This window comes from Pangasianodon hypophthalmus, chromosome 23 (assembly GCF_027358585.1).
Source record: "Pangasianodon hypophthalmus isolate fPanHyp1 chromosome 23, fPanHyp1.pri, whole genome shotgun sequence".
Classification (NCBI taxonomy): Eukaryota; Metazoa; Chordata; class Actinopteri; order Siluriformes; family Pangasiidae; genus Pangasianodon; species Pangasianodon hypophthalmus.
Genome location: NC_069732.1, coordinates 14,057,849 through 14,082,383, shown reverse-complemented (window position 1 = coordinate 14,082,383; position 24,535 = coordinate 14,057,849). Strand labels below are relative to the sequence as shown.

Below are 24,535 nucleotides of genomic sequence, written 5' to 3'. Positions count from 1 at the left end.
TTGTGTATGTGTGTGTGTGCTTGTCTCTGTGGGTGTGTGCGTGTGTATATGTGTGCGTGTGGGTGTGTGTGCGCATGTTGTCAGTGTCTGCGGCGCTGTAACTCCATCCTCAGGCTGCTACCGGAAGTTAACACAACTTGTGGTTTTTCTAAACTCAACAATTTCTTAACCTACTCGGAAATGCGTCAGTATGAAAGAAGGGCTTTTCAGGTAAGGTTCAGGACTCTGGTGTGTAATAACCTCTTAACAACGCGTTAATAATCGTTATAGCGTTGCCTCAGTCGCTGTTAGTACAGTTAGGCAAAGAGCTAACACAGCTAACGTTAGTTAGCAAGGTGGTGGCCGACGATACGCGTCATATTTCCGCAGCAGTTACTCAGGGATACATGTTCGCTATTTCCTGTTAAAGCAAACATATTGGTCTTTGTTTTATTGTTATTATTATTATTATTATTATTATTATTATTATTAAAGTTTAGTTTCTTGTTTTTTAGTAGTGTATTGAAGTTTCTCGAGGTAACTGGCTAGCTAGCTAGTTGCTATCCGGGGTGTCCAGTGGTCTCTGGGGTTCAAACAACCTCCATTAAAACTGAACAAATTCATGTTTATTTCTTTATGTTAGAGTTTATACATTATTCAGTTCAACTTCATTAAACTGGCGGGTTTTCAGCTGCTGTAACACTTCAGGTCAAAACAATCCGTTATAAATGTTTACTTAAAGTAGAACCACACTAACTTTTTGCTCATATTGAACTTCGCCATCATTTACTTTTTGGTGCTTCTGCTAAACCCTTCCTTCATATCAGGTTATGTTTTGGGTCATAGAAAACATACAAAAAGTATCAAAGCTTGGCCATTTCACATACTATTTTGTGTCTCATCTGTCCAAAAGCAATCTGACCTGCTCGTGTTATGTTCTCTACTTAACAATGGATGATGAATGTTATTATTGATTACTAGGGACAGCAAACATTATACACTATATACACTATATGGCCAAAAGTTTGAGGACACCTGACCATCACATCCGTATGTTCTCAAGGTTTAGTTCCTCCTTTGCTGTTATAATAACCTCTACTCTTCTGGGAAGGCTCTCCACTAGATTTTGGAGTGTGGCTGTAGGGATTTGTGTTCATTCAGCCACAAGAGCATTAGTGAGATCAGGCACTGATGTTACAGTAGGTGAGGAGAGCTGGGGTTCAGTCGGTGTTCCAGTTCATCCCAAAGGTGTTCAGTGGGGTGGAGGTCAGGGCTCTGTGCAGGACACTCGAGTTCTTCCACTCCAACCTTCTCAAACCATGTCTTCATGGAGCTCGCTTTGTGCACAGGGGCATCGTCATGCTGGAACAGGTTTGGGCATCTTAGTTCCAGTGAAGGGAAATTGTCATGCTACAGCACACAAAGACAAAGTAAGGTATCATCAATCATGATACTTAAAGGAAACGTCCACTCTGCAATACATTAAATATGTTTATATTGAAATATTTGTAATGTGCTTAATGGTTCTGGTGCTAATTTGTTGGATGATGCTGTATTTTTATTATTATAAGATAGAGGTTGTGTACCATGCTGATATCACAGGGGGACATTGTTATCGTTAGTTCATGCTGCGTTCATGACAACTGAGAGCTCTGAATTTTCCAGCTCGGAACTTCGAACTTCCCACATCAGAGCGTTCAGACGAACTCAGCCATCTGAAGTCAGAAATAAAATGAATACACGCTGTAAGCTGTAGACTTCCCTACTGGGAAGTTTCCTTCCTATCTTTCCTACTGGGAAGTCGGAAACTTCTCAATTCCCACTTGTTCATGAACGCAGCAACAGTTACAATGACATTTAACAGGAGACAAATTTTCAGTGAACTCAGACAAGTGATAATCAGGTTTCTCTATTAGCTCCTAATTACAGCAGAGCCTCAGCTACTCATCGATATACAAAATGTCAAGCACAATGTCACTGACGGTGGTATTAGCATGAAAGTTGAACCTTTTGTGTTTGAGCAGAGTGTACACATGAGAAGGTGAGAGAACCAGACAGACTAAAGGACTAAAGTGCTACATTGGTCTCTTTAGGTAGAGATGAAGGAAGGGCTCATTCCCACTGGTGGCACTATCAGCAGACAGACAAATGGCATTGTGGGTAATGTAGGAAACTGTCAGCCAAAGTGGAAAATAAACCAACATGCCTATGAAGGATAATTAAACTTTAAAAATCAATTCAGAATTTTATTACACAGTAAATCTTGGACCCTGTCCGAGATCACATGTTAATTATAAAGATTAATTTGAAACTCGTGGGATTTTTCCTTTAACTGATAGAAGTTTCACCATCCTAATATTTAACTTTTTACAACACAACACGTTAGCAAAACAGCAGCCACACTATAAAAAACTGTTAGTCTAATCTAAAGCTATTTAAAACTTATCAAGAAGGTCAAGTGATTCAACCTTACTGTATTTACTCTCAAGTCAGTGTTGTAAAAGTATGCAGAAGATGCTTTGATGTAAATTACGTGACATTATTTGTTGTGTTCACAATACACTTTGTTGTGTGACATTATTTGTTGTGTTCACAATATTATCTTCTTCTTCTTTTTCTTATTATTATCACTCACTCCTACGTATTACTTTTATTTCATCCACTGCAGGTATGGTGTTAAGACAGTCGCTGCTATCAGAAAGTGAAACAGTGGGTATGAGATGTGTAAACGATGGGTAATCAGGAGCTGGAAGATGTGTTTGTAGCTGTTATACGGCCGAAGAGTGCTGTGAGCCTCAGCTCCAAGGAGTACCGCGCCAAAGCATATGAGGTAAGAACAGTGACCTACTCACACGCTTATACTCACCTTGTATTTACACTCATTGGTCTTTTGCACCTATACTTACCTATACATGTATTTTGTAATTATATAATAACTGACTGTAGCCTATTTGTTGCTATAAACAAATTGTCAGCGCCCCTCTATTCCATGTTTCAATGGAAAGGGACCACCACAGGAACAGTATTGTTTAGCTGTGACACAGGGAGGGCGGGGGGGGGGGGACGGGACACATTGTCCATAGCAACAGATAATTTGTGGTAGGTTTATCTAATTCTAGACACACTATATGGCCAAATGTTTGTGGACACCTGACCATCACACCCGTATGTACTTTTCCAGATTTAGTCTCGCTTTGCTGTTATAATAATCTCCACTCTTCTGGGAAGGCTTTCCACTAGATTTTGGAGCGTGGCTGTAGGTATTTGTGTTCATTTAGACACAATATCATTAGGGAGATCAGACACTGATGTTGGTGAGGAGGTCTGGGGTGCAGTCGGCGTTCCAGTTCATCCCAAAGGTGTTCAGTGGGGTTGAGGTCAGGGCTCTGTGCAGGACATTCGAATTCTTCCAGGTTTGGGCCCCTTAGTTCCAGTGAAGGGGAATTGTAATGCTATTGCGTACAAAGACATCCTGTGTAATCGTGTGTTTCAAACTTTGTGGCAGCAGTTTGTAGAAGAACCAAAAAACCAGCTGTCCACATAGCACGTGGCCATATAGTGTATAAGATAGATATTCCAAATAAAATGGTCACTGAGTGGATTGATTTATGCAAATTAATGAAAAGACTAATGAATGTATGAATTTGTATTCACTTTTGTTACCTCTTCTTTTTTTATAGACTTATAGACTCCTTTACATATTGTGCATAAATGCTCATGTAAACACTTATGCTACTTATTTACATACTGGGTCATTTCTGTAGATTCTGCTGATTGAAGTTCCACTTGAAGGAAAAGAGAAGAAGAGAAAGAAGGTTCTCCTGCGGACCAAAATCCGTGCAGACAGTGACAAAACGAAGTCAGTCCTGGAATATGTGGACGAAGCAACTAAGCCCATATCAAATAACCAAGGCATAATAGGTTAGATTCCTCTTATCATTTGGGAGCTTTTAATATGCCTGTAGTATTTATCATTAAGCAGTAGAACATGAGAAGAGAGGGCATGCTATCATAAATATCATCATGGCTTTAATTTGGCTTCAGAAAGGAACTGTTTCTTTACAAAATATTATATAATCTTTTCAGCCATACAGTCTGATTGATTAAAAGACTGTGCTTGATAACAACATGCTTTTCCAACAAGTCCCATGTGGTGGAAGTTTATTTTTTGTGGAAGTAATAGTGAATTTGAAAAAAGAAAAACCAAAGCAAACCAATTTTGCTTAATTTTTTACTGTACAAAGTTATTTTAGAAAATCAAACTATATATATATATATATATATATATATATATATATATATATACACACACACACACACACACACACACACTGTCTGTTACTATAGAAGCTGTATGTATTAGTATGTATTAGAATGAGTGCATTAATATAAATCTGTGCAGCTGACGCTTGTGTCACGAGTCGTGAGATGATAGAAAATTAAACTTCTGATCAGTCAGATTCGAGAATTTTACAGCACCGTGTTATAACATAATTATTAATTACTGGCTACATAGAAGCAGAGTGATTAGAATGGAAGGCTTGCTTAGAACTAGTGAAACAGTCAACTATTTTATGTTTACAAATGTTCTTGATTAAGGATTGATGAGACTGTGTGTGGTACTTCTCACAGGGAAACGTGTTGTACATATGAAGAAGTTTCCTCTAGATGGGGAGAATGAAGGAAAAGAGGCCTCTCTATTTATTGTGCCAATTAATGTTAAAGGTAAGATATGGGATGTTTACAAGGACAGTGTAATTGTCTGGATTTTTGAAAACATGTCAGTAATATATACTTGGTCATAATTAATACAGCAGTCTCTAATCCTCTCCTCTCCAGACAATAGTAAGCCTGTGTATCACCCTGGGAGTCCCAGCTTTTACTGCCTTCAAGACATCATGCGTGTGTGCAGTGAAACCAGTGCCCACTTCAACTCGATCACCTCAAAGATGCTGCTCGGCCTTGACAAGTAGGCTTCAACGGTTTCCATGCTTGTGCCAGAATTATGTCTCCTCTGTGAACTCCTCTGTGTGGTAGAATGAGTATAAGTACAGGTTTTCTGTCAGTCAAATAATTGCAGCAAACTCATGAGGTCCTACAAGTTACCAATCACTAATAACACAAACTCTATGTGATCCCATAGTGAAAGTTTGCCAAATGTGGTCTGAAGAGAGTTAGAATGGAGAGCGATTTTATTGAAAGCTGTAGAAACTGGTAGAGTTTAATTATATACGTTGTAACATATATAAGTAAATTCATATTTAAATAAGTAAAAGGGGGCAATACATAATTGTCAGTGCCGTTTGTTGGCATTTGTGAGGCAAATCACAAGCGTGATTAAAAACAGTGACCCCTCCTCAACTGACTCCACTGTGAGTAGCCATTTAAAGAAAAGGAACAGAGTTGAGCCTATTTCTGGGATGGAAAAATGTAGACGGAAGACTGAAAAGAATAAAGAAGTGAGACCCATTGCACGGCAGTATTGTGAATTACTGTTTTTCTGAAGTAACATTAAGATTTATATGATTACTACAGATCTAAAACACTTAAAAATTACATACTGCATCTTTAATCCAGGTTATAAGCACTAATTGGATTTTTAAGTGTGAAGTGTTCCACTAGATAACAATCTTGCGCTGACCATAAGTGAAGGCCTGATATATGTGTTTGATTGCACACCCCAATATATGCTGACAGGGCAAAATGAGATATTTTGTGTTACTGAAAACTGTGTGTGTGTTGCCCTCAGGTGGCTAGCAGAGCAGCACAGTGTGCCGCATGCTATCCCTGCACTTTTCAGACCCGCGCCTATAGAGAGGGTCAAGACCAACGTGAGCAATCCAGCCTACTCTACAGAGAGCAAGCAGAACGACACGTCGCTTCACATGGGCTACACCGCACTGGAGATCAAGAGCAAGATGATGTCACTGGAGAAGGCAGACATGTGCATAGAGAATCCACTCTATGGATCAGACCTGCAGTACACCAACAGAGTGAGATAACACTAAACGTCTTATAAAATAAGAAAAGTAGCAACGTGTTCAGAAAATCAGAAATATTACGCAGTATATCAGAAGATAATAAAACATAATCCATAAAATAATCCATGTATTAATTAGGAATTTAATCGTTTTTCTGATGCTGTGTATAGGTGGATAAGGTCATCATTAATCCGTACTTTGGCTTGGGAGCTCCAGACTACTCCAAAATCCAGATTCCAAAGAGAGAGAAATGGCAACATAGCATGACCAGTGTGACTGAGGACAAGTGAGTGAATAAATGAGCGTAATGCAATGTTCCACACTTACTGCACATATTACAGTTGAGGGTACTCCAGACCTACAGCTCATTCTCTAGGAAATGACAAGAGAAAAGATTTAGCAACAATTTTATCTACTGTAAAGCCCATAACCTATAAATACCTCATGAGATGTTGCGTTCCTTATTTTAAAGAGATCGTCAGTGGGTGGATGACTTCCCCCTACATCGCAGTGCTTGCGAGGGAGACACAGAGCGTCTGTCCAAACTGCTGGACAGTGGCTTTTCTGTCAAACAGCTGGACAGTGACCACTGGGCCCCCATCCATTATGCATGCTGGTATGTGTAGTCTGCTCCTGTTTCCCTCTCTGTTTAATCTGACGAGAGTAATATTGAGAAATAAAAGTGCATTAACAAAGTGGTTTAAAGGGTTCAGACTGTTAAAAAATGAACACGTAGTAGAAAATTGGTGGTATATGAGATATGTCTGTTTTAATCTTGCAGGCATGGGAAGGTGGAGGCCACCAAACTTTTGTTGGAGAAAGGGAATTGCAACCCCAACCTGCTGAATGGACAGCTCAGCTCCCCCTTGCACTTTGCAGCTGGAGGAGGTCACTCAGAGATTGTGGAGCTCCTGCTTCAGCACCCTGATATAGACAGGGTGAGTCAAGCTGCCTAATATAGCTTTCTTTTGCTTTAAATTGACCAGCAAATAGAAAAAGCTAGAATTACGTTCAAGTGAGCTAGAGTCTATGTGTTTATAAATGCAAAAGAAGTCTTATAGATGAAGCCAAAACTTATGTTTATGTTATGCACATCTTTTATAAGGCATTCTTTTTCTTTTGCAATTCCCATCTGATCTGTTTTTTTTATTCTCTTTTAAAGCACATTGAAGACCAACAGAAACGTTCCCCGCTTCAAATCTGTGAGGAGAATAAACAGAACAACTGGGAGAAGACTGTAAAACTCCTCAAACAAGCCAATAACCAGCCAGTAAGCATGATGACCTGCTATGTACAGTACTTATATACTTAAAGAAAAACTTGAGTTCTTTAAAGTGGTTTGTTAATGTTTTGTTAAATGCTTGGATTTAGGATTAGAGACATGTATAATGTATAGACTTTACTGTATTGCCTGGCTTTACTCAACATACAAATGCACACACTTGTGAGAAAGACAAGTGGGAGAGTACACAAAAATCTTTCAGCTTCACTATACGTCTAGTTTCTAATGAGCACCTGCATGAAAATTGTGTCAGTATGAAAAGGTGCGGATTTACCGCATGGATGGTTCATACCGCTCAGTGGAGTTGAAGCATGGCAACAACACGACGGTGCAGCAGATCATGGAGGGTATGAGGCTCTCACAGGAAACACAGCAGTACTTCACCATCTGGATCTGCTCTGAGAACCTCAGTGAGTCCCACCGCAACACTGTACAGTCATAAAAAGAATAAGACTCTTAGCCCTATTCACAATGATTTCCATCCATGGAAAATGATAGTATTGCTGTTTAAGCTGGAATTTCTGGCACTTTTTTTTCACTGAACAACACACAAGCAGCATTTCACTTAAACAGGTAAAACAGAATGACTGGGATAAATGGGACAAAGAAGTGTGATTTGTAACCAAGCTGTTGTTGTTGTTTTAAGGTCTGCAGCTGAAGCCCTATCACAAGCCCTTACAGCATTTGCGTATCTGGCCAGAGATCGTCACGGATCTGACTGCGCTGGACCCACAAAGGGAGAGCCCCCAACTATTCCTACGCAGAGATGTCCGCCTGCCTCTGGATGTTGAGAAGAAGGTGTTGTCAAATTTTACCATTCCAACACACCACTTTTCCAGTTGTACTAATTTAACAAGGGTAGCTATAGCCTAAATACAAGATAGATGAAAAGACAGTTAAGCTTGGAACTGTCTCATTGGACATTTCTTCTAGGTTGAAGATCCACTCTCCATCCTCATCCTGTTTGATGAAGCTCGCTACTTCCTCCTCAAAGGTTTCTTCTCATCACCAGACAGCAAGCTCATAACTCTAGCCAGCCTCCTTCTACAGATCATTTACGGCAACTATGACAGCAAAAAACACAAACAGGGCTTTCTGAAGTAAGCACCAGCTTCACATTAAATTTATGCTTGAGTCAGCCTTTTCCTATATACAATGTTCCCATTATGCACGTTCTTCTCACTCTGCCTGTTTTCAACAGCGAGGAAAACCTGAAATCCATAGTTCCAATATCCAAGGTGAAAAGTAAAGCACATCACTGGACCAACAGGATACTTCACGAGTATAAGGCAGGTTTGCATTTCAGATCTTTCGTAAATAGTTGAGTTGAATAAAAGCAGAGATTTTATTATGCTGTGTCTAACCTAACCACTGTGTATATTGGTTTCTTAGAGTCTGAGCACCAGTGAGGGAGTGAGTAAAGAAATGCATCACCTTCAGCGCCTCTTTCTGCAGAACTGCTGGGACATTCCCACCTATGGAGCTGCCTTTTTCACCGGCCAGGTCTACACCAAGGCCAGCTCCAGCACCCACAAGGTCATCCGAGTCTACGTGGGGGTCAACACCAAAGGTCTGCACCTCATGAACATGGAAACCAAGGTGAGGCAATAGCATATAGTTATAATAATGGCTTTCTGCAGAGATCATTAATAGTAATGATAATAATAACAATGGTGATAGTAATAAATATTGTCACAAGGAGCGATCATCTGGGGCCCAAGCACTAGTTTGCAAATATGCTCAAATTTGTACCTATTGCTATAGTGCGCCTTTAGATTAATGACAGTTTCTGAGACTGTTTTAACATGATGCTCTCAACAAACTTGTTAAGTTTGACAAAGCTTTTCTGAATTTTGACTGTTGAACTTAAAACACATCAAAACCAAATGCACCAATACACATCTTATTCAGCCTAAAATGTTCTGTTGTATGACGCCACACCATTATTATTTCTCTCTTTTAATCTAGAATTCACTATCATTATCCTACATTTTTATTCTTTTCTGAAGTCATTTTAATACATCAGCCTTTTTAATATTCTTTCTGTGCTGATTTGTACAAAAAGTTGACGTTTCAGCTGAGTTTGTCTTAAACATGTCAGTAGATGGAGTTTGTCTTAGCTTAAATGGTTAAAACTCAAATCTGGTATTGCAACATGCATGTTCTGCAAAGTCATACTAACCTGGGGGCCGTACGACTCTTAATGTTGTGTAACATTTGTGTAATGTTGTGTCTCTCCTTTGTATGAGCTGCATTAACTTTGCTCTGATTGCTCCAGGTACTCCACCTCAGCATGGAGTATGGCACCTTCATGTGGCAGCTCGGGCAGGCTGATCAGTACGTCCAAATCCACAGTCTAGAGAACAAGAAGAACTTCATAGTGCACACTAAACAGGTATGCTACACCCAAAAATTGCTTTTATATTAGTACACATTAGCGCTGCCTGAAGGAAGGCCAAAAATATTCCATATTCCAATTTACATAATATTTATATGTATTCAAAAGAGACCGTGTTCTACATTTATTTGGCTGACATGACTCTTTTGTAGTGGAAACTGGGTCTAAATAAAAACCTTTTATTCATAGCATACTTTATTTTCACATTTTTAAGTAAACATTGTATATAAGTAGTTAATAGGTGTTATACCACAGCGCTGTTGAATTGTCAAATCTGATTGGTCAGAAGGTGTTGATTAATTTTCTGTAGCAGCACGACTCTGACAATAGTGCCGCCTGTAATTCAACTCTCTTATATTAGTGCAGGCATTCTTACGGTTAAAATGTATGACGTATCGTTCTTTAATTTATAAAAAAATAAGTAATCATTGACAACTTACTGTGGTATAAGCAGAATAAAACGCTGTTATAGGAAAATAATCATCTTCGGGGTGGTAACGGCATCACACCTCACCATGGGTATGTATTGCGCTATGAAGTTTTTTTGAGCTCCATTATATTGTACCTTATGTCCTGAACATATGTTGTAAATGTAAGTTGAAGGGGATGGATTTTTACATCTCTGGTAGTCTAGGAAATAGTAAATTCATAGTCTAAGTTTTCCAAGTACCCCTCGCTACAGAAGAAAAGTCCACTGGGTGGAGTCAGACCTGATCCAGCCCCTCCTACCTGGATGGAGCTGGATGGAGTCGAGCCAAAAGTCCAGGGTTTGGAACGTGTTTAATGTGTTGTTTCGTGTTGTACAGCATTGTCTGGGTTAGGTTTAGGCTTGAAGGAGAGGTTGGATCAGATCCAGCTCTACCCGCTAGACAATCTCACGTTTTCACCTCATTAACTCTACTTCTAATGTTTGTTATGTCTGTGGCAGTATAAAATTCTAGCCAGCATTTATAGCTGCTGTTGGTAGTTATGTCGGTCTGTGTTTGACAATGAGTACCCGTGTTTCCTCTACAGGCAGGCCTGATTGTAAAGCTGTTGATGAAGCTGAGTGGACAGATAACTCCTAACGACAGAGCAGCGTCAGACAAATACGCGTACGGCTAACTCCCATCATGCACTGCAGATTCAGAACTCATGCCATTAGATTGCCTTGACTTTTAAGACTTTTAAAATTTGCATTTGTATTTATATTACTTTTACTGTCAAAGAAGTGTTTTTTTTACTGTAATTCTGTAGGATTTTGTTCCAGATAGCACCTTCTAAACTATATATATATATATATATATATATATATATATATATATATATATATATATACTTCTGTTTGGAATACAGTTTTTAATTTTGTAACTTTTTTCATTGCTGTGTGTAAATATTTATATGTAATGATTGCATTTCAATAAATATTACAGAGTGATTTCATAGTTTTTATAAACAGCTCATAATAAGAAGTAAAGACCTTTTTATTCACAAATTGTATTGTGTCAGTGTTGAAACATATAATTTATTATTAATCACTCACTCCAAATAAGTTTTTACTTTAAAATCCAAAGGAACATTACAGAATGATCTCAGATGTGGCTTTGCCTGCCTCAACCACTTGTTTTTACCACCAGAAGCCAGTAAGTGGCAGCACATTCATGTGCTACAGGACTACAGGATCCAGTTTGCCAAAAGGTTTGTAAAGTTACGATCAGCTTAACTGGTAGAGAGAGTGTTGAGTGTGTTGCTCACTTCAACATTTAACAATGATGTTTGTGCTGCAATGCTTTTGAGAAATTGGGCAGATTAGAAAGCTCTAGAATTCCTAATCGCTGGTGAAGGTTATTAGACTTTTAGGAAATTTTCAGGATTTGGCCTGGGAAGATTGAAATAAAATGTTTAACTGCGCAAATCTAAATTAATTTAAATGTCACTGGTCATTAAAGAGATTGGTATCTTAATGTTTCACTCTAATGAGGGGTTTTTAAATCTTATCTTTATTGAGGAAAATACAGTTAAGTTCTCAAATTGACACACACCTAGGCTAAAGACATTCAAACTCAGTTTTTCGCAACTCCACACAATTTATGTTAACGTACATTTGCTGTGTTAAGTCATTGGGGATCTACTGTATTTCCGTAAGCGATCTTTTCAGAGTAATACCTAAGAGACCGATTTATTTCAGCTTTTATTTACTATATCAGATTTTCAGCAGGTCAAAAGTTTATGTACACTTTGTATTTGGTGGCATTGCTTTTTAATTGCTTGAACTTGAATCAACCACTTGGAGAAGCCTTACGCAAGCTTCTCACAATAGTTTGCCAGAATTCCCACCCATTCCTCCTGACACAACTGGTGTAACTCAGTCAGGTTTGTGGGCCTCTTTGCTCAGACCTGCTTTTTCAGTTCAGTCCACAAATCAGGTCAGTACTTTGTGATGGCCACTCCAGTACTTTCACTTTGTTGTCTTTAAGCCATTGTGTTACAACTTTGGAGGTATGCTAAAGATCATTGTCCTGCTGGAAGACCCAGTTGCGACTAAATTTTAACTTTCTGGCTAATGTCTTGAGGTTTTGCTGCTAAAGATCTTTTCTCATAATTCCATCTATTTGAAGTTCCTTTTCTAGCAAAACACTCCCAGAACATGATGCTGCCACCCCCATGCTTCACAGTTAGGATGGTGTCCTTTGGATTACAAGCTTCAGCCTTTTTCCTCCATACATAGTGCTGATCATTATGGCCACATTACATTTGATCTGAACAAAGTAGATGCTCTAATTGACTTGACAAAAGAAACGTATGGTAACATAAAATATGTGGAGTTGTGAGAATATATTTAGCCTGGGTGTATGTGAAATTTTGGCCTCAACTGTACCTTCTAGGTGCTGATTTTAAAATCATTCCTAAATCAGTGTTATTGTTCTTTGTCTTTTGTTTAGAGGAAGGTGTGAAGCAGTATTTATTTCACACTGGATGATTAGATTAAAGGCAACTTTCAGCCACTGAATGTCTTTTTCTCAACTATCACATTGAGTTTAATGGTTGCTTATTCGTCTTCTGTTAGAGTGTCATGTTTTGCTTCACTGACTGACCTTAAGACTTAATCTCACATTTGCACACGCTCTAATGAGCATCTCTGCGCAAATGTCACACAGTATTCCACACCGCATCCCTAACTACCTCCCCACCCCCCGTCCCCACCAAGTTCATCATCCAATAGGCATGCATAATGAGCTTGATATTTCGAAACCACTGAAGCTCTACACCGCATGACAAAGCCACAACAAAAGTGCAGTGAACAGTTAAGGAGCTAGATGCAAGCTGGAAATAAAGTGTCTTTCAAGAATGACTTTAACTCATGTCCTTTGCTGAAGAAATGTATGGAGTGTGGGTAACTTTGGTCAGTTCTGGTGCTGTTCAGCATGCACCTTTGTAAAAACTGTTGGCTGTAGCTTGCATCAGGCAGGAGAGTACACTAGACTTCTGTTTCTGTTTCTACAGAGCGAACGAAAGGATTGTGTCAAGCCTGCCAGGGAGTTGTGGATTGATTGCCCCTTGGGAAATACACTCGCTTTACACACAAAAGTGCTAATTCTGTTTCTCCACAGCAAGCTTTTGTGGTGTCCCACTGAAAAGCACGGACTCCAGCTTCTTAACCGCTGCCTCGTTTGACGTATGGTGCTGATGAGTTGGGTTTTTTTCAGGCCTATAAAACCCAGCGTAAAAGGTCAGAAGAAAACTAGCTGTCGAGACACTGTACTCCGTCACAAAGAAAGACTCGACTGAGATCTTTCTCGCAGCCCATTTCTCACACAAAGACTGAATGGGCGCGTAGTGGGGGTGAGTGAAAGACTGAGTGAGCAAGGCCCCCCTGCACCTTTTCACTTCTTTTGGATGAGACAATAGTCTTTGTCCACAATGTCCCTCCATTCTTCCTGTCGGGTTGGGGGTGTGTTTCTCTATAGTAACAGTGACAAAACAAGGCACCGCTACCAAATGTGGTAGCAGACTAGAGAAGGACTTACACACTTGCTGCTCATCAGTGACAGTTTGTCAGTGTTTTAGTGAGTAATCTAGAAAGAGTGCTAGGGACAAGAGGAAAAAAGACACTGGACCAAAGATGTGTGTGTGAAAGTAGTCAGTCCCCTGAGGAAGGGCATTAGTGGGACCAGGGCATCATCTCACACACTTTCATTCACTCCCCTGGATGCCACAATGAACCCAGAGACTCAGTATGAGGACTCAGTGTCCATTATGGTGCTGGAGAACATTAAAAACAAACTCCGCCATGCCTTCAGAACAACAGCCGAGCCACGAGTGTCTTCTGAAAATGATGATGATGGTCAGATGAGCACTGGCAGGAGTTTCCAAGCTAATGAAGAGCTACGCAGAGCCAAGATAGACGGAGCACTTACCTGGTTACGATCTGAACTGGTGAGTTGATTTCACTGCAGTGTAACTACATATTTTTGAGGTTGATACACAATTTCTAAAATTTACTTTATGGATCATGCTAAACACAAACTCACTTGTTACTGTCTTCTTATAGAATTTTTTTTTCTAAGTCACCTTCAATGCATCGAGTTCAAATTATTTGAACAACTTTACTGTAATTGCATCCTATAAATAGTAAATGTCAAAATTTGTGAAGAGAAGGAGTTTTTCCAAAATAAGCATGTCACATTACACAGGACATTTGTGTACAGAATCCAGCATAGTTTGGTCATTTTTCTGACCTAAGACATGCACTAAGCCTGGAAACTCCCTGGTGAGTTGAAGCAGGTGTCTTTAAGCAGAGAAATCAGATAAAACTGTCAAAACTGTCAACACTACTGTAGACTGTAACAAAGTTAATAACTGTTAATAACACTGACTATTCACAGACCTAACATGCTGTAGTGCTATAGATTAACAACACTCGAGTTGTTATATATATATATATATATATATATATATATATATATATATATATATATATATATATATATATATATATAAATTAATTAAGTAACAATATTAACAAAATATAAAGTATATTTTTGTCTGTTTGTCTAATTTGGTCTGTTTTAGTAATTTTGTCTAAAGATTTAAAAATTGGACTCTAGCTTAAACAATCTAGTTTAAGCTAATATAATAAAATAATTTTTAATGCTTTGCATTACTGTTTCCTTAACTAAGAGTCTTTACTGCATTATGCAACATTACTAACCATAAGCTGTGGAATTAATAAGCATAACCGATGCTAATAAAGGAAAATAAGTAAGTTATGTAATATTAATACTGTTAATAATAAGTATGATATTAAAATATGTGTAAACTAAATACCCCTCCATTAATCAATGCTTCTTCAATCTGCTACTAGATTATTAATGTGTGCACATGAATTAGCATAAATTTAATGACAGGTACTAAATATTCAGCTTATATATTGAAGCTCACCTTTCAGCCTCCGTTAATTCCATAACTCACCACCACAGATATATTAAGACAACAACATCAATTAATATGTTAATTATTTTGGTAGTGTTGCTTACTGTATTAATGCTGAAGTCTATGGCACTTCAATGATAAGTTGTATCATAAACAATATTAATTAAGTGAAACTTAATGGAAAAGTGTTACCATAAAATTGCTTCAGAATTCATTTGCCGACTGAAATGAGGATGCAAGTCAACATCTGAAAAACTTTGTGTATAAAAATGACTGATGCTTCACTTCAATGGGCTTTAAATTGGCCGTTTGGCTGTCTGGCTGCTGTGCGCCAAATGAATGCTGAACTGTGTGTTTGTGTTTTTCTGTTTAACATTCAGCTGGAGATGCGCTCGCAGGACCGGCAGCTGGCTCAGACCCTGCTCGGGCTTAACACTGAGATCCAGAGACTCAGGAGGGAAAGTGGTCCTCTTTCATTAGACTCCAATCACACAGAGCAGCACTGAGATCAGCATAATGAATGGAAAAAGATGTCTTCATATCTGTTACTTTTGATGTCTAGGCATGAGACATGAGAGTTGTTAATGCCAAAAAAATGTGCATTTATCTTAAATAAGACATCCACTTTGTGTGTTATAATGTTATAGTTTTGTTGCATGCGAAGATTGCTTTATTTTTAAAAAAAAAAAGAATTTTGAAATGAACATAATTTCTTTTTTTTAATTCGGAAGGTTGGATGCGTTCAAAAATGTTGAACCGAGACCACAGGACTGATTTTCACCCTAAAACTTAGCCAGTAAGTCCTTCCCTGAATAGTCCTTCAACTTAGCATTATTGTCTATAATTCTTTGGGTTCATTCAATCCTTCTGTCCCCAAAATGCTGGACCTGAGGTAATATGTGTGCGTACCTTTATAAATGTTGGTAGTTGTGGTGAAAAGTATGCAGGACAATAATTGTAGATATATCTCTAGAAAATATATTTGAAGTTTTTATTGCTGAATAAAACAAATTACCAAACCAATAAATAAATGAGACTTTTTCATGGATTTCCAAAATGAATATTTTCATGAAAACATATATTCACAACCAGAAAAATCACAATATTATAGACTACATTAACTCACATTTAATTTAACTACATTATCCTTATCCTAACTCCATAAATGTACATGTTCTTTTTCTAGCTTATTCATTCCTGGCATAGATAGAGCCAATATAATGAGTCTGTTCTCGTCTAGGTTTTAGACTTTGCAGTAAGAATGTGTGTAAGATCCAGTGCTTTTGCAATTTATATATATTGGGATAATAATCTGTTTTGATCATATAGAATTTCGAACACACATATACACACGTGTATATTCTGAGAAATCCATGTCTTGGATATTCTATTAGTGAATATATGGTGTGTTTGAGCTCAAATTTCCCGAGGTCCCCGAAGGCACAGATTTTGATGAAAGAGTTTTGGTGAAATGTTAAAATGTTTCCTTTTAGTTTTAGAGTTTAGTTTTCATCACCTAATCTACATTCAGCAGAGATGCATGCAGAAAGTCGGGTGTGATCTAGCGAATGCAAATATGCAAAGGGCGTTACTTTAGCATATAATAAATCACACTTTATCATACTGAAAGAAAAAAGTCTGACTAGTGAAGGCCACCCTGGTTTCAGCTTTATGTGACATGAAGTTCCACGTCATGAAGTCAAACATTCAATCTTCAGTTACTATTGAAAAAGTCAGACATCTGCAGCTACTAACAGTAGTGAGTCAGACATATTGCATGTGTTTAAATGTGATGTACACACACACACACACACACACACATACATATATATGCGTATATATATATATATATATATATATATATATGAGTCCAAAAGTTGTTTTTTTAGTTTTTTTATATAAACCTGGAACTAAAAAAATTTTTTGAATTTTGAAAAATTCTGCAATAAAAAAAGTGCAACATCTTGACTATTCAATACCCAAAATTCTGCAAAATTACTAGGTCACTAATTACATTTTTCACAAATTACTGACCAAGTTAACTACTTTGGACAAAAGGTCAGATTTTCCATGAGACTTATCCCTTCCACTGAAGCACATGTTCAGATGATACTCCGATGGATTTGATCTAAAATGGATCATCAGGTTTTACACAAACTTCTGCACACAAGTGACAGTGCACACAGTCGTTAAAGCAAAAAGGGCACATACCAAACACTAAGATTCTATTTTTCACTCAGGGTGTTGTCAATAAAATAATTTGTAAAGAGAATTGTTGTATTACATTAGAAAACAATGCCAAACAGAAGCATTTTCACTAGTGGTCTCAGACTTTTGGACCCAGCTATATATCTATACATCTACTGAGTGACTTAAAACAAGGTTTGTCAGTGAAATAAAATGATAATAGCAGCCTTTCTCACAAGACCTTGTCAGACTGAGACCTGTGATAATAAACAGAGTTCACAGTAAACAGCACTCCACCCTTCTCTGAACTTGTGATTTGCTCTGAAACCCATTTAAACATGTTTTTCCAGAACGCAACCCCCATCCTAGCTGTATAATAACCTACTATTATGTTCTCTTGAATGCAGTTAGTAATACTTCAAGAGATTATGTGACAACAGTGTGAATGAAAGCCTCAGTGTGTCAGAAGCTAGGAGTTTGTTAAGGCACTGAACTACGACGGCCAATGGTCCTCTTAGACAGGGAGTGTGCTAGTGGACTAGTATAGAAGTTAGAGTAGATGGATGAGCAAAAGGACATTTCTCCTGAATAAGAGGAAGTACTGCTCCCCTCAGCTTCACTATCAGAGTCCCAGGACTGTTCTTCATATTCATCCGGCCCCTCCTCTTCCTCGTCGTCCACCGCACACTCCTGCTTCAGCTCCTGAATACCTGCGTGGAGGTCCATGAGCTGCCGGATCAGAGCCTGGTCCTGAGAGCGCAACTCCATCTGTAACAGCACAGGAGCCACACGCTTACTGTTTCAGAGCCACACTTTCATCTAAACATAGGATAAAACCATTTATTACTGATGATTTCATTTAAACTGGGGGACTCTGGATACTTTAATGACACCAGTACATTGTCGTTTTATTTAATGTTAAAGGAACTATTCATGCAAACTATTCACACGTTAGAGGGCAAAAGATCCAAGTCCAAGCCAAGTCTCAAGGCAAAGATTCAAGCAAGTCCAAGTCTAGATAAACGTCATCTATTAAGTCTGAGTGCAAGACTTGTGTACACTGGTCTATAGCTTCTTACACTCGTCTACCTCATCTATGATTGATATTGTTGAGAGGGGTGTGAGTTTATCAGTTGTTAAGCTGTGCTATGTGTTTTAATACCTTGAATAATAATGTAGACTTTTTAAAAAGTTTTTCGGCAAAAATTAATGCCATAAATGTTATTTACATCCGTACAACTGGCGTAGAATCCAGGAGGGGTAAAAGTTACTGAAGATGAATGAATTTTATTTACATGCCACAGAAAATATGTGAGAAGTATTACTACTGTAACGCTGCAATTTCCCTCAGGATCAATAAAGTTTCTATCTATCTATCTATCTATCTATCTATCTATCTATCTATCTATCTATCTATCTATCTATCTATCTATCTATCTATCTATCTATCTATCTATCTATCTATCTATCTATCTATCTATCTATCTACACCAAAACAAGAAAGAAGCTATGAAAGAAAGAAAGAATGTTAGAAAGTTTGAGAGAAATTTCAAAAATAAAAACATCCGAAAGAAGGTTATTGCAAGAGCGAATGAAAATCATTCAAAAGAAAGAAAGTTTGAAAAATGTTTGAAAGAAAGAAAGAAAGAAAGAAAGAAAGAATAAGAAAAATCGTAAGAACATTTGAGAGAAAAAAACAATTGAAAGAAATTCTGAAAAAAGTTTTAGAGAAAGAAAGAAAGAACGAAAGAAAGAAAGATGTCTGTGACTTTGTTGTCAGATAGAAGCTTATAATTGTAAGGTCTCAGTTGCTGTGAGTGCCTGATCTCCACCCACTACACTAACACAGCACTGCAGCATGCTGCACATTAGCAAATATAATGAAGCAAAATTCCATTCAGAATGTTAGCAGTATTTGTAATCTTCATACAGGCAGCAGACTGTAATCCTCATACAGGCAGCAGACTGTAATCCTCATACAGGCAGCAGACTGTAATCCTCATACAGGCAGCAGACTGTATACTGGACTCATACAGGCAGGAGTGCATGCACATATGTTAATATTCAATAATCCGGGTTTTTCAGGACAACAGGACGTCTGAGTCCTGACTACACACATCATATAAGTGATTCCAAGGGAAAACAACATAAATAGTTTGTTTAATTGTCACTGTCAGGGATCTGAACGGTGCGTGTTGTATTCCCAAACTGTCACTCAACGAGCGTGAAAAGAACACAGACATCTGTATTTTATTAAAAAACCTAAAAAAGAAAAGATCTCTCAGAGACAACTCACTGAGCAATTCTAACATGGTTCAGATAACGTCAAGATATAAAGTGATCCAAAAGTAGACAATAACTCAAATACAGGCACTGACCTTAAAATATAAATGAAGGTAGGTGTGTGTGTGTGTGTGTGTGTGTGTGTGTGTGTGTGTGTGCGCATATGGACTGCCCAGTGGACAGCCGAGAGGGCGTTTAAACTATTTCTGACTGACAATTTCTTTCAAATGCAAATGCTTTCTCCATCCTTTATGAGGAACCGAGGCTTTCTAATTGCTTTCATTGTAAGAAAATAATATACCAAATTCCAGCACATTCCAGGCTGAGGAAAGGAGGAACAGAAAGTTTTTCCCGCCAACAATTTTTTAATACACTAATTAATTTGTGTTAAAAAATGTGTTGAAGTTGGTGGTCTGCCAGATGTGTGATTATAGACATAGTTATAAAAGTGGAAGTATGCGAGAAAAGGAATTAAAAAAGAAGAAGAAATAACTTTCTTCTAAAACTTGTCTCGACTTTACACTCAAGTGCGTGTGTTAGAGTCATTTTCTTACATGTGTTTTGAGATTTCTTTCAGAATGCTGAAAGCCTGGCCATGAGACTTTACTGGAAGTTATAGTTTTGAAGACAGGGAAAGCACTCGAGCTTCTCGCAGTACACAAGCACAAACCTGGCTTTATCTTAGTGAAGATTCTTCTTATCAGAGTTTTAGAGAAAAACAAGCAGTTCAGTCAAAGCCAGGGGTTCTCAAACATACATACATATGTATATATATATATATATTCTTCCATGGACCCCTTTAACTGTAAAAAATACTACATTCCTCCTCAGTACAGATTTATCTGATGAACATAAACCTTTTAAATATTATGCATGTCATTTAAACGTGTGCAATATTTATTTTTTGGCTATTTATTGGCACTCTTTTAATCCTGAACTTTCCACATACAGAAGACATTTGTATTAAAATTAAAATCATTAGATTTGATATTATTTATATTTATATAAATAATATTTATATTATTATATATTTATATTTAAAACTATTAAACCCATTCCTTTCAAGTGTCCAGTAAAATAGACTAATATTACTATGACTATATACTAACTCAGTAATACATTTACCTCTGATAAAGTTGAGTTGTATTTTTCCTCTAATGTAATAAAATTATAAAAATCGCAGACCTCCTGGCTGTGATTCACAGACCTCTGTCTCTGACAGAATAATTAAAATCAATTTTGCATGATTTTTTAAAAAAATTTGCAAGTATGGTGAATAAACCAAGAAGGGCTTTCAGTTCATGCATGGCATCAGTGTTTTTGAAGTGGGCCAAAATGTAAATGTTTTTACAAGATAGTTATGTCAATAGACTACCATTGTCTTCAACTCTTAGGTAATATACACTTGGCTTGTACAATTCGCTTAAAAAATGACATCAGACTTGTATAGGAGATGAAATGAACATGAAACTCTTAAACTCTTAAACTCGTCAGTGTCAAATTTCACAGGATTTCAAGCCTTATTGCATTACATTTATGAAATATGGCTTGAAATCCTGTGAAATTTGACACTGACATTAATAGCTGAAGTAAAAATAGATTTTAAACTACAGGAGCCCAACTGCAGGTGTAGAAATCATAACCACCTGATTACACTCACCTATTAATTCTCTACATTTTGTCACTTTGTAGAGTTTCAACCCCTCTTGGGCTTTTCTCTGATTCTGCTTGCGAAGGTCGTGTCTGCTGTGGCTGAGGCAGTAAATACCAAGTGATATATCTGTCATTGACAATGGGGTTGCTCTGTATTTATCCCATGGGAATGCTGCTGGTGAGACTTTGTACTTATGACCTCTGCATGTCAATGACAAGCCCCACAGTAACTTTTACTGTTTGGCAATAACATCTCAAACAAGCAGGATGACCTCTGCTGTTGTTGGTCTTTCACTTAACTTGACCTTAGCCTGAAACTATTATAAACTCTTGTATAGCATGGTAGGACCACCCCAGGAGGTTGTGTAGTTTGGTTCACCAAATTGCAGCCGTATACCACGTACAAGCAGGATACAGTCTAAACGCTGAAGAATCAATGCATGTTAACTGACACCAGTGTTGGATTCAGTAATATAAAACTAAAAAGTGTATTAATCTGAGAATGAATTTGAACTAAATCCAAAGTGATGTTTCTAAATGGGCAGAAACATTAACATGTGCATAAATAATAATTTGGCAAATAACTATAAACAACTACAACTAGTAAGCTTTTAGCATGCTTATCCGTGATATTTGCCCAGACCTAAGGGATATTCATCTCGTCATCTTCCAGATTGCTCCTCATGTTTCTAATTTATAAATGATATTTATCAGATCTTACCAGCTCTCGTCTCAGCCAGGCCAAAGCACTCTCTATGTCCAGACGCCCAGCATGATCACAGTTCACCCTCTCGTCCCTGCATGTTTCTTCTGCCATTGGCTGCTCTCTGAAGCTCACTGCTGCTTTGCAATCTTCAAAGCTAGCTTCCTTACATGAGAAATCTCTAAGTCTGGTCAGGACTACTTCCATTCTCTTAGAATTACTTCTTGAAGAACACTGTCTTGGGTATTGCTCTATTACTTAAAGCACTTTCTCAGCTGGACAGCTTTGTCTTCTGTTTTTTTAGCTACTTTAAGAGTTCTACCACTTAATCTAGCTAACAGAACTGAACTCTTGTTAGTGGTGGGTCTACACTGGACTAATATTATGGACGAGCCCCTTCCCCTTCGTCGTGCCCAGCTTATTAGGAGCTATCAGCAATGAGTGAGCTGTGTGTGAGCGTGACGTAGAAAGAGGGACGTCACCTCTATCGATTGTGAGACCCAGTGACGTTCTTGTTTACTCTTGTAGCAAGTCTTACACACACATATGGTTACTGGATGTGTGTATGGTGTTGTCATGGTTATCTGAGCAGTGCTCAGGGCAGTTGGGTGGTCTGTGGAATGTCCTTGGCAGAGTCCTAAGACACAAAAAAGGACAAAACAAAAAACTTCACACAAATGAGAATTGACTTCTGATAAAGTTATGAAAAGTCCCAGATTGGAATTTGTTTCTGAAGTGAATCTTGTGAATCAGTAGAAGAATCAGATTGGTTTTATTTGCAGAAACTGCTGATAATCTGAAGTGCTGTAATGTTGCTTTATTTAATCTATAAGTGGTTTGGCCGGCTGCATGGTAGCAGGTCCTGCCTGTGTTGCTCATAGCAACTCACACAAATGAGCAACACATTTAAACACAGGACGAAAATAGCTATGACACAATTAGGGCTATAATTAAAGCTGAATTACTCAAACCCTTAGATCAATCCAACAAAGAGCTTGCAACATATCTGACGCCACAGAGCAGCAGCCAGCCTGAAGGAGGGGTGATTTAGGAGTTTCTGCCACTGAATAGTGGAACACTGAGACCAATGGTTCAATCTAGCTTCAGGTCTAATAGCACTTGAGCAAAGCTGCATTCATTAGAATGCACAGTGCAACCTACACTATACGGGTAAAAGTTTACGGACACCTGGCCATCACACCCTTATGTGCTTGTTGAACATCCCATTCCAGATTTATTCCCCTTTGCTGTTATAATAAGCTCCACTCTTCTGGGAAGGATTTCCACTAGATTTTGGAGCGTGGCTGTTTGGATTTGTGTTCATTCAGCCACAAGAGCATTAGTGAGATCAGGCACTGATGGTACAGTAGGTGAGGAGGTCTGGGGTGCAGTCGGTGTTCCAGTTCATCCCAAAGGTGTTCAGTGGGGTTGAGGTCAGGGCTCTGTGCAGGAGACTCGAGTTCTTCCACTCCAACCTTCTCAAACCATGTCTTCATGGAGCTCGCTTTGTGCACTGGAGCACTGTCATGCTGGAACAGGTTTGGGCCTCTTAGTTCCAGTGAAGGGAAATTGTGATGCTATAGCATACAAAGACATTCTATACAATTGTGTGCTTCCAACTTTGTGGCAGCAGTTTGGGGAAGAACCACATCTGGGTGTGATGATCAGCTGTCCACATACTTGTGCCATGTAGTATACTGTATATTGAATCTCAAATCCCCATTCACTGTCCATTTAAAGAAACACTATCACCATTTATCTTATAGACATCATTACATCAATGACATAAAAACAAAACAATTTACAAAATACAAAATACAACTAATAGCATTATAAAGAAAGATATTTCTGCCTGCACATGTTATTTAAAGTTCACATCTAGGCTAATAAAAATTAATACACTTAATGAATTTTTTATTTGACATGGCTTCTTAGATCAGCTGTTTAATTTGTTCTTTTCTGGATTTTACTCAGATTTTACACACAGTGCTGTCATCTAAAACAGTCTCACATGGTACTACAGGCCTATATTTTCTGACCATTAGAGGCCTCTAGTGGACACCTAAAGCCTCGAAATATGAACCATTTTTACACAGTTGGCTTCGTCTCAACATCACTAATAAAAAGTGTCACTTTCCTGTGAAAGTCAGGCCTTTTATATTGTTCAGCTGATGCAAGCGTACTGCTCTCTTTGCGACAGTTCTTATTGCTTTTTGGCTGAGTTGCAGCAGAGTTGCAGGGATAATATTACACCTGTAGATGAGTCATTTTTACAAATTGAATCCGTGTGTGGCGTAAAGAAAAACAAAACAACAACACTGAATTGGCCACACAGACAAATGTAATAATGATTATGTTGTTATGTTGAACGGATCTTGGATGAAATGCTCTTGTTGAAACCATTTTTAATAATGGTATTACATTAATAATATGTTAATAATGGTCTTATTTTTCTTATCTTTACTAAAGGACAATGTAATGACGAGGCTGAGGTTGGTTTCTAATCAGAGCTGGTTGGAGTATTGTGAAACAGCACTGATTTGGCTAATTATAGCACAAATGTACTTGCACTGGTCTGATTGTTTTGTTGTGCTCCAGGACAAGTTCTCAGTCACTGGTTCTTTTGAAGAACACTAAGTCAACAGTCATTATTAACA

General features: G+C 38.0%; 2 protein-coding genes across 4 annotated transcripts; one reads left to right on the top strand and one right to left on the bottom strand.

The window, feature by feature from the left end:
• On the top strand, positions 1-16,083 carry krit1 (KRIT1 ankyrin repeat containing). Of its 3 annotated transcripts, none has more exons than XM_053228351.1 (19): positions 1-210; positions 1,329-1,409; positions 2,648-2,809; positions 3,744-3,900; positions 4,612-4,704; positions 4,819-4,948; positions 5,729-5,972; positions 6,131-6,246; positions 6,433-6,576; positions 6,742-6,898; positions 7,123-7,230; positions 7,496-7,652; positions 7,889-8,040; positions 8,176-8,342; positions 8,444-8,531; positions 8,635-8,841; positions 9,521-9,637; positions 10,655-14,056; positions 15,433-16,083. In XM_053228351.1, exons 3-18 carry the CDS (start codon positions 2,711-2,713, stop codon positions 10,742-10,744), a joined length of 2,226 nt encoding a protein of 741 aa, XP_053084326.1. In that variant the 5' UTR covers positions 1-210; positions 1,329-1,409; positions 2,648-2,710; the 3' UTR covers positions 10,745-14,056; positions 15,433-16,083. The 3 variants fall into 3 exon arrangements, with proteins under 3 accessions (XP_053084326.1, XP_053084325.1, XP_026786021.3); XM_053228350.1 differs by having other exon boundaries at positions 1,329-1,414; XM_026930220.3 differs by lacking the exon at positions 1,329-1,409 and having other exon boundaries at positions 3-210.
• Positions 16,030-22,324, bottom strand: si:ch211-153f2.3 (uncharacterized). The gene is made up of 2 exons (XM_053228352.1): positions 21,897-22,324; positions 16,030-18,007 (listed from the first exon to the last, which is right to left on the bottom strand). Exons 1-2 carry the CDS (start codon positions 22,083-22,085, stop codon positions 17,720-17,722), a joined length of 477 nt encoding a protein of 158 aa, XP_053084327.1. The 5' UTR covers positions 22,086-22,324; the 3' UTR covers positions 16,030-17,719.
• Positions 22,325-24,535: the final 2,211 nt, after the last annotated feature.